The following is a 14,012-nucleotide window of genomic DNA, read 5'->3' on the forward strand; positions in this document are numbered from 1 at the left end:
GAAGTGGTGGTGAGCCCCCACCATGCCTTAAATACAGCGTGAAGCATTTCGTAAGCGGGGAAGTTTAAAACAGGTCACCGCGCCGCGTGCGCCATGCGAGCCTTTGTTAACAGGTCAACGAAAGTGCCCAAGGGAAAGCAGTAGAGAGAAAAGAAAGTAAAGTAGGAATGGAAGCAAGGTGGGGGGGGGGGGGCGGGGGGGAGGAATAAGAAAGTAAACCAGGAAGGAAGGAAATAGTAGTGGAGAGGCGGAAGGAGCAGCAGACGGAGAGGGTCTAAGAGCGAGGGGGCTGTGCCTAGCACACTCACATGCAAGATACTCGAGACCTGGGGCGGGCATGAGTTGGTTGCTGGTACTGCAGCCTGTCGTACCTGCCCCGCACGCTCAGCACCGATCTTCAGAAGCCTTCAGGGGTGCTGCTACTCCCGCCACTTCCTACAAGGTAAAGTGAAAGAGCGCCATGCGCGCGTTGTAGGCACGGCGTGAGCGTGCAAATCAGCGTGGACTGCGGCTCGCGCCTAAGCGGCTGATGCGGCCCGGTAGGGGCCCGCCAAATCCCAAAGCAAAAAGCAAAGCGAAAGCTGGGGCTGTTTGTGCGTCTGCGCAAGCGCGTCTCAGAAGCGCGCTCACACGGACAAATCTGACACTGAAAAAGCGCGCGTCCGACTCGTGTCCACATTCAAGTAAGCACAAGAGGTATACTAAAGTATACAAGAGGGTCTCGATGCTCGACCTAAAAAGTTATTTAAACATTGATAATAATTCAGTCATCGCAACCATAAGAAATGTAGACTATGATGGTAGCAGTAACCACGCTCAATAAAGTGGAGTATTCACTGGTGGTAACTCCATATTAGCAGTGCCTAGTTGTGCTAATGGACAGTACAGTAAACCGTGAAGCACCAACCAATGTACTTGTAGATTGTCCCTAGAGGAAAAACACATGGCAGGCAAGGTTTGTCAATTGATGGCGACAATACTTTAATCACCTTACTCACTATTGAGGAAAAGAGATTTTCAAAATAACTGTTATCCTTTACTTAATTACAAAAATAGATTTCTCAGATCACTTTAATCTGCATTATATTATAAATGCCACGCATTACTCTAACCTGAATGAGATTATAAAAGATTAATTAACCTTTCACTGAATAACAGCAGGTTACTTATTTCTTTACCCAGAAACAGGTGACAATCCTGGTGTAAAAAAAGGCTTTTCTCTGGCAGACAACAACATTTAAATGTCTAAATGAATTGTGCTGATATTTCAGGATATATCAGAATTTAAGTAAAAATGAAGCACTTTTTTTGTAATTCGAAAGTGTACTGGAAACAAATATTTGAATATGATCAAAACACATCTATACACTAGGAGATGACAGTTGCATATATTATCATTTGCACTCTGTAAAACTGTATGTCTGTGCAAATGTAATGGTCATTTCGATTGAAAATGTGTTCTCTGTAAAGGCAGTGCGCTACCACATCATGCATACTCCACAACACTCTATGTCACTCTCTGCCCCTCCACTCTACGGTACTCCAATTCACACCACTCCATGCACCTCCATTCCAAGGCACTCTGACACACCACTCCACTATACTCTACGCCCATCCACCATACACCCTTCCACTCTACAACACTTACCCCACTCCACTCTACTCCATGCCAATCTACACCGATCTACCCTACTTCTCTCCAATCTACTCCACTTCAATCTACCCCACTATCCTCCAATCTACCCCTATCTCAAAGGAGAGGTGACACAAGTCACCATGCTGGCAGGGTACTCACCTTTGCTAAGAGTCAGGGGAACAGACTGATTGGCCCTGCTCTTGAAGCCTACAGAGCACAATCCCTTTCTACAGGACTATATGGGGAGGAGTTAAGAAGCTATAAAAATGTGAAAGGTTTGGCTAAAGCACAGAACTACATCGTAATTCTCCTACTTCTGCTTGGTCCTGAGATCTCGATGGATGTATTGAGGCATGAGCTTGTTATGTAGTCACGTAGGCCTGGGCAAGAACAACAAACATTTGACATGTTCAAATCTAAAGTTGACATCTTTCTTGAACGCTGACACTTGACACACATAGGCTTGCATGCCTGTATGAGATAATAACATTCTCTGAAGTGGCTTCGCTTACATTTACCTTTCTTCGTAGGTATATTATCAGAGCCTTGAACATTCTGTATGAGGGCTAAGTTCACTATACAAAATGTTGATGCTTGTTATTGTCTGTGCAGCGACAGCTCTGTAAAGATAGACTCAATAATGGCGACCTGACTGGGACTACGGCATGGTAACATGGGTGAAGTTTATTATATCAACAACATCACTCCTTTCTTAAGAAAGAGGAGCATTTCGTTGACACCGTTGAGGTCCCTCCGTGACAGAAATCCAGCCCAGCTACATCCTGTTTACCTCCAGAGAAGAATGGTACCCAGCCCTACACCAAGCCAGGCCCTCCGATGAAACATACTCACAGATAACTGGGGAGTTAGATCACCCCAAGGGATTCTATCAGATACACCCACCCTGGGCACACTAGGTTAGGAAACGCTAGGTAGGAGTGCAGATATGATTATACATGTATGCTTATAATCAATGAAACAGGACAATGGTTGAATTGTTCATCTTCTTTATGATTCTAGTAATGCTGATTACGCTGTTCTATTTCCTTCTATTGATCAATGCAGCACACCCATTTTACACAAGAATCATAATGCTTCAATAAATGACTGAAATGCCAATCTGAGTATTTCTTGTGCCTCCCTTTGTGCATGCATGAGGTACTAATGAAAGGGACTGATCTGTTCCCACAATTTTCTTGGGAGTCAGAGTTGTCATGTTCTGAGGTTGCATATGCCTTCCGGTACCTTGTAGGTTTAGAGGTCCAGAGGGTGCACTGTGAGCTACCTAGGAGTAAGTCCAACATATCCTGATGATGTGTGTGGAGTCAGGCTCGCACAGTTGTGATGTTTATGTTATCCAAACGCACAGTCTTAATGATAAAGTATGAACCATACGGCATGGCACCACCAACGTTTTAGTTTGGGTACTTACGTAATGGGTCTCCAGAGTAGTTTCCTTTTGTGTGCCCCTAAGACCCTGCTCACCAATTAACCGGAGACATCCATGGTGTTAAGGAAAAATCCTTCTTAGCTAAACATGGAACCCGTATTTCTGGCTGTAAGTTGTTCAAGATTGAACCTTTAAAAAGGATAACCCCACAGCGGTAACCTTCCTGAATTCCCAATACTTCAATGGCGAAACCAGCCCAAGTGGTTTTACCACTTAATTGCAAACATACATTAACACAAATGTTGTTACAATATGGGCAACTCAGACAAGTGGGGAAATTACCTTCATGGTAGAGGCCCACGAAGCGTACAGAAGAGAGGTATTTTATTCATAAGTCACATTCCTGGCAGTAAATGCAAACACAAGACCGTTTCACATATACACAAGGAGCAGTACCAAACCAACAGAGAGCATATGTGGATTTTGAAATTCTGTTGACGTATCAGGAACACATGAATTGGCTCTTAGGTGCCCTCCCTCATGCAGTAGAAAACATCGGACTAGGTCCCCTCAGTAATGACGGGGCGTAATGGACAGTCTTAGCTGGTTAAACACCTTATCAGACACAGCAAATATTACAGATGTAGAGCTAGGACACTATACACAGATCTAGTTGCGCTCTATCCACGTCTAGTTCAATTTGTTATGTGAACCACGACGGTGATCCCACAAAGGGCTGTTCAAGCTGCACAACCACAATTGGCTATTCCTCGAATTAGTCTAGTGACCATTAATAATGGGTAAGGTTCTCATCAGGCGGAATCAGATTCATGTCGGGATTGCACAAAAACAAACCAGCTTGAAGGAGTGTTTCCCCATATGGGACCCCAAGAAAAACATAGAATTCTCACAATATGCCTGAAAATGGGGATGGCTCCCTCAGTCGAAGGGTGCACTACTTGGGGCACAGTCTTTGCTGCAGTAGATACCAGAACACATGGTACACCATCACTATTTTACCAGAAGTGCCTAAACAGATCCAAAATGTATACGGGGAAGCCCCTGCCCTGGATTTGGGGATGAAACTGATGGGCAACTTTGCTACAGTATCCTCAATCATACTAGGTAATATAAAAGGGGAAGCAGTAGCATTGGCAGTGCGCCAGATGTTCGCGCAGGTTGCTCTGGCAAATCAAGAGCGCCAACTACCAAACATTATTTCAGAAACCTATGCATCCATAGGTAGAAATAACTTGGGAGCCAGACTTAATAAACTACAACTTAAGGGTAATTCTGAAAAGGAAAACTCAAAGCAGGCACCCCAGTCTTCTAAAAAATGGTGGGATGATGAGAAAAGACTAAAACACAGGGTGGATTTCCACAAAAAGAGTTCTCTGAAAAGTACTAAAACAGCCTGCTAGGTATCACGGTTGCACAAGTTAAATTGTATCAGGATACAGATACAGATACACGTACTTCTTGTCCCATTAAGGAATCACCCGAAAAATGTTGGGAGAGAGGAGGGCAAACAGAGTACAGATCAGAGGAGTATGTTAAACTGAAGAACTCACAACTCGCTTCAGACTTCAAAATAAGAAAGAAAGAAAAATTTCCACAGCAAAAAACTTCATTTAAGAAGAAGAGAGTGGTTGAAATTAAAGTAAAGCCTGTCACGAATATTGAGGACTCTGCTTCTGAATGGGATGTGGACTCTGAAAATGCTGACAATGCAGAAGAATGATTCAGAAAAGGGGGTGGTGATGAACAGAGTGTCTGAATTAAGCAGACCACTCTTACCCAGTCCAAAGATCAGGGCTTGATCCATCACCGTTATTTAGCTCACTGCCCCATCCCAGCTCAGATCCTGGCTATATGCAAATTAGTCTGTCCCTGGCCCAGTGCATCATGGGAACAGGGCAGACCAAACTACCAAGCCAATTCTTCACCAGAAAGGAGACAAGCTTCCGGGGACCGGTTTCTGCCATTTCAGGCGTCGTCGGCCCGGCTTGCTTGAATCCTGATGGAGCAGTGAGCAAGGGACTCATGTCTGAGTATACCCTTCCACGCTTATGGTGGACAAAATGATTCAGAAAAGGGGGTCGTGATGAACAGAGTGTCTGAATTAAGCAGACCACTCTTACCCAGTCCAAAGATCAGGGCTTGATCCATCACCGTTATTTAGCTCACTGCCCCATCCCAGCTCAGAACCTGGCTATATGCAAATTAGTCTGTCCCTGGCCCAGTGCATCATGGGAACAGGGAAGACCAAACTGCATTGGGACAGGAACAGACTAATTTGCATATAGCCAAGTTCTGAGCTGGGATGGTGCAGTGAGCTAAAAAATGGTGATGGATCAAGCCCTGATCTTTGGACTGGGTAGGAGTGGTCTGCTTAATTCAGGCACTCTGTTCATCACCACCCCCTTTTCTGAATCAATTTGTCCACCATAAGCGTGGAAGGGTATACTCAGATGTGAGTCCCTTGCTCATTGCACCATCAGGATTCAAGCAAGCCGGGCCGCCGACGCCTGAAATGGCAGAAACCGGTCCCCGGAAGCTTGTTTCCTTCCCAGTATAAGAATTGGCTTGGTAGTTTGGTTTGCCCTGTTCCCATCATGCACTGGGACAGGAACAGACTAATTTGCATATAGCCAAGTTCTGAGCTGGGATGGTGCAGTGAGCTAAAAAACGGTGATGGATCAAGCCCTGATCTTTGGACTGGGTAAGAGTGGTCTGCTTAATTCAGGCACTCTGTTCATCACCACCCCCTTTTCTGAATCAATTTGTCCACCATAAGCGTGGAAGGGTATACTCAGATGTGAGTCCCTTGCTCATTGCACCATCAGGATTCAAGCAAGCCGGGCTGACGACGCCTGAAATGGCAGAAACCGGTCCCCGGAAGCTTGTTTCCTTCCCAGTATAAGAATTGGCTTGGTAGTTTGGTTTGCCCTGTTCCCATCATGCACTGGGACAGGAACAGACTAATTTGCATATAGCCAAGTTCTGAGCTGGGATGGTGCAGTGAGCTAAAAAACGGTGATGGATCAAGCCCTGATCTTTGGACTGGGTAAGAGTGGTCTGCTTAATTCAGGCACTCTGTTCATCACCACCCCCTTTTCTGAATCAATTTGTCCACCATAAGCGTGGAAGGGTATACTCAGATGTGAGTCCCTTGCTCATGGCACCATCAGGATTCAAGCAAGCCGGGCCGACGACGCCTGAAATGGCAGAAACCGGTCCCTGGAAGCTTGTTTCCTTCCCAGTATAAGAATTGGCTTGGTAGTTTGGTTTGCCCTGTTCCCATCATGCACTGGGACAGGAACAGACTAATTTGCATATAGCCAAGTTCTGAGCTGGGATGGTGCAGTGAGCTAAAAAACGGTGATGGATCAAGCCCTGATCTTTGGACTGGGTAAGAGTGGTCTGCTTAATTCAGGCACTCTGTTCATCACCACCCCCTTTTCTGAGACAATGCAGAAGAAGTCACGATAGCTTGCCAGAATCGTATGGAGTGTCTGGCAGCTGTAGCAACAAATGACTGTCTAGGTGGAACCATCACACCAGTGACTTAGTCCCCAGTCAGCTATATGAATTACAACTCAAGATGGAGGGGGATATACTATGTACCATTTATATTCTATTCTGGGATAAGTTGTCATTCGGTAACGACATTCTCTTGGCTGAAAAAGATTGGCCACCTGAGTTTGTTAGAGATTGCCCACTAGGAGAAACAGTAATATTACCAGCTTTTTCCGACCTCCTTTCAGAATCAGTAAAACATACATACGCCAAGAAGTGGGCCTCTGCTCAAGCCCAACTTTTAAAAGATAATTGTATATTAATTTTAGACTATGTACTCTACCAGTGAAGCAGTACACAAGCTTATGGAAATAGGACAGGAGTAACCCATCTAATTGTGGGTTGAATTTGGGGAAATATAGTCTGTAATGCACTTTATGTTGCTTTGTACTTTTACGTTGAAATCCAGAAGAGAGCATCCCCGCCTGCTTTTTAATACCTAAGCCACGAGAAACTGTAAGGGTGCTATGACATTGTGTAAACGCACAGATTCCTGACCAAATTATTAGTAAAGTCCTGTCATACTTATATGGAGCTTGGAGAGTAACTAGCACCTGCAATAACCTTGCTTGGTAGAGGCTATCTAAAGCAGTTTTCATTTATGTTAACTGTATATGCTATTAACTGCCCTTGAGCTGTCTGCCTTTGTTAATGGCAAGCGATGGGGTCATCCGAGTGATTTGACCTTTTTTTTTTTTTTTTTTATACATTTCTGTGATTTCCCAACTAGATGTTGTACTGGCTAGCTGTAACAAGCTCCAAACCGATCTACTCCAATCTATTCCACTGTAGTCCAATCTGCCCCACTCCACTCCCAACTACCTTAATCCACCCCATTCTACCCCAATCCCCTCCAATCAGTGGACAGACGCCCAAGTGTGTCACGTAGAAACAATCCCGGATGTGGGAGCCATGAGGCGGGAGCGCTGCGCTGTGCCGAATTCCTTGTGATGGAGGTAGTGGGACACTGGTTCCGTCTTGATTTGCGGATGCGGAAGTGACTACCTCCATCACACCGATTTCGGCACAGCGCTCCCGCCTCATCTCTCCCACATCCGGGATTATTTCTACGTGATACATTCAGGTGTCTGTCTACTGTATTGCTGCTTGGGGCACCCACCTCATTGCCTATTCAAAAACACTGGACGGTCTTCTTCACCGTATATCCAGGCCACCATTTCACCACCACTGCTTGGCGTACCCGCCCCTTCCTCTGAACACTACAAACTGAGACCATTACCTTATTCCCACTGAGGGTTTACTCGTTCCCTCTGAGCCCACAGCCAGTCTATTTCTACACCGGCTTTCTGGGACTACTTTCTCCTTTTGTACTACGCCACACAGCCCTGAAGAGTCACGGGATTATTCCCGGTTGTTTTATTTTGGTTGTTGCTTCATTAAATAACTTTGAACAGTACACTGGTGTCATAGCATAGCAATTTGATTCAAACAAGACATTTATAACATTGGCATATCCCCATCACGTGTGCTCAGGACTGTGTTCCAAGTAAACTTATTAGTTTAGGATTCAGGGAGTATTTTTTTCATCCTATTTACTAACAGATGCGAGCACCCTGCATCTTTTAAAAGGAACCCAATGTATGACCTAGCACCTGAAAATCATCGTCGAGGACGAGAGAGGGTGAAAGGATCCAACGATACTGTGGATATGGAGAGAAAGCCTACACCTTTCTTGTCTTTTCTGTGGAGACATCATGTCCATCAGCAAAGACAATGCTAATAAAGATCAGACAAAGAGGTCATGAGGTTGGTCTATTATACCACATCACTAGTAAAGCATTATGGAAAGGTGTTAAAAGTTTACTCCTTTGTCGTTTGCAAATGGCTGATCAAAGGCAGTTATATTTGACAAAAACTGTGCCCACCAGATGACTTACTGTAGATCAGATACAAAGCACTAGGTTATGCATCAGAATGTGGAAACCGGCACACCCATTGCTATCATCACACCCGACCCATTTAATTGGACTATGTGCGACAAGTGCTATTATGATATGTCGCAATTATGAGTTTTGTGGTAAATATTGGCAGGTAAAAATCTGCCAATATTCGTCGGTGGTAAGTTACATAAACAGAACATGCAGATTTTGGTGCAGTAAGCACTAAAATCCTCGTGCTATTCCTCAAAATCTTGTACTTAGATGGTATTTAACGTACAGGATAAATTCAAATTCTGAGAAGTTGGATTTTATCAGGTGCAATACATTTTACATCAATTTATGTGCCACTCATAATAAGGGCTCATGTCTAAACCTGATACGCAGCAACAATGGTCCAAGCAGAGAGGCCAACGGGAAGGACAATATTAAACAAATGAACTTATCCTGAATTGTAGAAGTCCAAACCAGACTCCTCAACCTAGAGGTAGGGTGTAAGGTATTACTTTCAACAATATGGAAGACAAAACTAAATGATATCAGTACTCATCACACACAATGAAGTCAATGCATTTGATTTTTTTTACATATATGTGCAACTTGACAGTGTAATTTACATTATTTACATATGCTCGCTTCAGATAAAGAGATAAGAGAAAGAAGGTGCTGAAAGAGAATGCTTGTGTGTAAAATTCCATTAGAAAACGAAAAGAGGAAAAGGACCTCCTACATATATCATAGGTATTACAGGGAAGCCTGTCAATTACATTTATTGGACATCATAATGAATTTTCATTAAACAAGGATAATCGTTTAATCATAATTGTCCCTTTTATGGATGGGTAATCCAATCCAGGCTTTGCGAGAGTCTGCAGCACACTCACATTGAGAGGTGGGTATGCTCACCACACCGCAAGCATTCCTGATTTTTAAGAGGGAAGACACAATGAATCTCACAACTGTTGGTGAAGTCTTCAGACTGCCCACGCCGCAGAGGGGTCTAAACTACCATAAATGCTGGGGGGCGGGGTGTTGAAATCCCCAGCAGCAATCTCCTTCTCCCTTTTCGTGGATCGTGGAGGTCTCTGGGACACTTCATGTTGCCTCCTAAAGCAACTGAACTACAGATCGGCCCTTAAGTGTGAGATAGCCCATGTGTGGTCGGTGACACCCGTTATTGCCAGATCCGTGGGGCCCCAGGCTCTCTACATGAGCCCAGAGTCACGTAAAATCTACGCGGTGAGGCTAAAGTTTGCCACTCACAGTGGCGTCCGTGTCACTGAAAACAAAAAAACATAAGTACCGAACTCACCACAAAGCTCTACCGGAACCAAGAGGAACAGTGCAAACAGCATCCATGACGCCATACTGCAGATTCAAGAAGAAAAAAAGAGCATAGTGAACGAAAACCAGAGTGAATAAAAAACAAAAAATCCAACATTGAAGGAATAGAAAAAGATGTATCCGAGAGCCCCTTTTTTAGCAACATGCGTGGAACTTCAAGTAGTTCAGATATTTATATCAACTCAAGTAGAGTGGCGCTGATTAGCATAATTAATCATCTATATCGGATAGGGGTGCATAACTTATGCTGCTGTTCATAACCCCTTTCCATATGAAATTACCCCTTTCGATATGAAATGTCCTCTACATTTTGATCAGGAACGTACGAAACCACAGACTATTGCAAACATCCTGCAAGGCGACATATTTCCCACCCATGAGTACATTGGTTATGGACTCTGGAGTCTGCTATGAGCCTCGTAGTTGGGTTCTGTTTTGAATACATACTGGTCTGTGTTGGCCTATGATAGATGCTTCAAACAAAAACGGACTCAGTCTTGGGAGGAGGCGTGTCAGAAAGTGTTGATGTATGGGACATTGTGATGCCAGGTGTCTGGTGGCAGAAATGTTGCCAGACTATTGAATAAAAGGTAGTTAGGGACAGTGTCGAGGGAGCAGAGGGTCAGACGGTTCTGCTGTAAAATTTCCGATACTGGCATTAACTGTTTTTATCAATGCCTGGTAATAGTGAGGGAGTGAAGAAAGTCTTAACCTGTCGTGGAGCAGTTTATGGCACATTGAAGATCGCAATAGAGGGCCCATATGAGGGAGGTGTTTGGAAATGGTAGATGGTTTTATGGTATTCCTGAAGGCTAGCATTCCATGGATGATATGATTGTGTTTGGCTAGTTAAATCCAGTTTTTACATGCTTCTTTAGGGAAAGATGTGCCACCTGGGTTGTCCCACACGGCATCTAAGTAGGTCAGTAGATCCTATATTTACTAGGTTGGTTGGGTAGCGGTGTTTTTCAGGGAAGCTGCATCTTCCTGTGGTATACAGCAAATAAATGCTATCATGATTTTGCAATTTACCTGTATCAGGGAACCAACAGCGCCCCTAGTTTAAGGTGACCTTCTGGTTGTAGAAACCACATGTTCCAATGGGATACATCCCTCCTCAGCCACTCTTCTCTAGACCACAAATGGCTCCTCTGGAGGATCCACATCAAAAAGAATCCACATTAAGTAATGGACGGTGATCCATCATGGCCCAGCCCAAGGATGTCCCTTACTAGATGAAAGCTCTGCATCTCATCCCTGCACTCTCGATTCCTCGAACTATCCCATTTCTAAAAAAAATATCTTTACCTATTTGTCTTCCTCCTCTATATTCTATTCACCACCCCCTTCTCAAATTGCACCCATCTCTTCCTTTTGTGCCTCCAACCTGCTACATCTTGTAACTTTTTACCACACTCCAGTCTCTCTACCTATTTCTCGTCTTCCCATCTGCTTCTACCTTACCCGCTAGACACTTGTCCTTCTTTCAAAATCTCTCTCCTACAAGTGTTCTCTCAGCCCAACGTATACACAATGCAAATGTTGCCTATTTAAAAAGTAAGAACAAGTATTTAAAAAACAAAATGGGCAAAAATGCTAAGGTTTACTGGTTCAGTGGGCTTGCATGCTCTTTGTCAGTTATCATTAGCAGGTTTAAGTACTTTAGTGACTCCATCACTGAATTCTGAGTACCAATGTCTAGCCTACATTAAGTGTCTATATTCATTGTGTGTCATCTTCCCTGAATGAGACACGTGGACTCAAACTGGGGGACTGTAGAAACAAACCAAAAAATGAGCACCCAAATGAAGGAGTCAGGAGATCATGACCCATATGGTATCACCCATGCTATGTTGAAATTTGGAGCGAATTGGTAGTACATATTTCTATTAACTGCACTTAATGTTTCTAAAATCGGGGATGCTTTTTCATAATGATGTAAGTCTAAATTGTTCAGATTTAAAATATATTAATACATATATCAAGAAGGTATTTCCTAGCGAGTTCATTGCATAATTTAATTAGTAACGTTTTTGCTATACTTATTCTTGTCCAAGGTTAAACTAAGTCGAAGAGAACTCTGCTCCTCCTGCCCCAAGACAGCACCAAATAGCAGGGTCCAGGCAATCTTATTCAAATCATGACCAAAGTAACATTTTGCTTGCTTTAGTGAAAAAGTTTTGTAATTTTCCTAAAGGGTAAGCATGCTGATTGTGTACTCGGATTTTTGTATTGCCTTTGCTAACATAGCTTGAGAGTTTGGTATGGAAAAGACTGCCGCTTTTAAGCATCTCTGAGGATGGACTCAGTGTCCTTCTATTTGGATTTAGTTTCATGGGTGGCATTGGAACTAGCCAACCTTGACAAACCTTAGCATGGACGACCATCTAACACAAGATTGTATGTTGGTATCTCTGTCGTTTATGCTCTTTGTTAGTGAGTGTGTTTCAATTCAATCACTCTTTATTCGATTATAAACAATCATAAAAGACACATATACAGAGGAACAATAAAAACCAGGAATGACTTACTTAAACATATAAAATATCCCAAGCTAAAACTTGATAAAATCTAATTAAACATATCTAAATTCATATACCTATGGTGGAACTTTTATCATTAAAAATAAATAAAATCATGACGGAACGGTAGAACCATAATTACATGTAACAGAAGTTCACAGTCATATAGGCATATACACATAATTCATTAAGAGAATGCTAAAACACCAAAGCACATTAACATCTATTGCATGATGAGAAGTCAGGTATTTAAATAATTGCATAATTACATAGTGCCCTGCATCCTGTTCCTTCGTATGGCCCAAGTCCAGCTCCAAAATTTAGCCATAACAACAACTATGACTTCGCTGGTATCAGATTTTAAAATACGCAGAGCCGTTTGGCAGTATTTTCTTCCTATTTTGGCACAACCTGGCTTAAGCCATTTATGGCGAGGCGCCTTATATGCAGGGCAAACAAAAAGGATATGCGGCAAGTTCTCTTCCTCACATGGACAGGAATGGCAGTATAAATCTAGCTCAGTCCCCCAGTTTTTTGTGAACGATTTTATGGGGAGGCTTCCCACTCTGAATTGGTGATAGAGCTTCCTATCACCAAAGCTGGTAATGGTGTCCCAATATCCCTCCATTCTGTACTCGATTTTATGACCCAGAAAGAGGCCTGTTAAGCAATCACCATTGACCTGAGAGAAGGACTTCTGCCAGACCATCTCCATGTGTAAGGCTTTAAATTCTATTTTCGAGGTGAAAGAATTCCCTTCAGGGCCCAGCCATAGGTAGTTGAGGCCCATATCCAATAAAGTAGCCTTAATCCTATGTAACCATGAAATTTTGTTGGATTTGTCAGCTTCTCTAATGTGCTTAAGTGCTTGCGTTTAAGGAGCTAGCTCCGGGTTAGTCCAAAGCCGTCGCCAATAGGCAAGAGGTCTAAAACCCGCTGCCGCCTCAAAGGAAATACACCCAAGGTCCATCAATAACGGTCTAAGTGGTGTAGACAGCGGGAGACCAGTCAATGCCCTCAAAAACTTATTCTGTGCTTGGACTAAAGGAAGTAACTTTTCAAATCCCCAGAGTTCAGCTCCATAAATTATTTAGGCTTTAAACTTTCCTTGATAAACAGCCATGACCGGAACCACTGGTTTGGTTTGGGATAGTCGGTATTCTCTTAGGAGGGCCCCTGCTAGTTGATTATGCTTTAAAACCAGCAAATCCGTCTGTGGCTTCCAATTCAATCTTTTGCCCATTGTAACCCCTAAATAAGTAAATGAATCAGTTTGTTCAATGTGCACAATATTCATTTCTACTCTGGCTTTCACTGTTTTATTTTTTTTGTGCAAGACCATGAACTTGGTCTTGTCAACGTTGACTACAAGGTCATGGTCATTACAAAAAAGGATAAATCGGTCGAGGGCTCTTCGCAGACCAACTTGTGTTTTAGACAAAATTAGGGTATTGTCTGCCAACATCAATAAAGAAACCCTCAAACCAGCAAGAGTCAGAGCATCTGTAGGATAGTCAGAGTAATATGAGACAACATTGTTGATGAACAAAGAAAAGAGGGTAGTGGCTAGCACACACCCCTGCCGCACTCCCTTGATCACCAAAAAACATTCTGTTGTCTCCCCCTGCTGTCCCCATCTAACT

The 14,012-nt window shown here is 43.3% G+C and overlaps 1 protein-coding gene across 2 annotated transcripts in view; it reads right to left on the minus strand.

Annotated features, from left to right (window-relative positions):
- The window catches only part of TCN2 (transcobalamin 2), a 122,829-nt gene that overhangs the window by 72,300 nt on the left and 36,517 nt on the right, over positions 1–14,012 (minus strand). For both annotated transcript variants that reach the window (XM_078667069.1, XM_078667070.1), the window contains one exon: positions 9,816–9,871. In XM_078667069.1, the coding sequence (XP_078523195.1) occupies positions 9,816–9,870 (55 nt within the window). In that variant the 5' untranslated portion in view covers position 9,871. The remainder of the gene's footprint in view (positions 1–9,815; positions 9,872–14,012) is intronic.

The sequence above is a fragment of the Lissotriton helveticus genome, chromosome 11, assembly GCF_964261635.1.
Source record: "Lissotriton helveticus chromosome 11, aLisHel1.1, whole genome shotgun sequence".
In the NCBI taxonomy this organism is placed as follows: domain Eukaryota; kingdom Metazoa; phylum Chordata; class Amphibia; order Caudata; family Salamandridae; genus Lissotriton; species Lissotriton helveticus.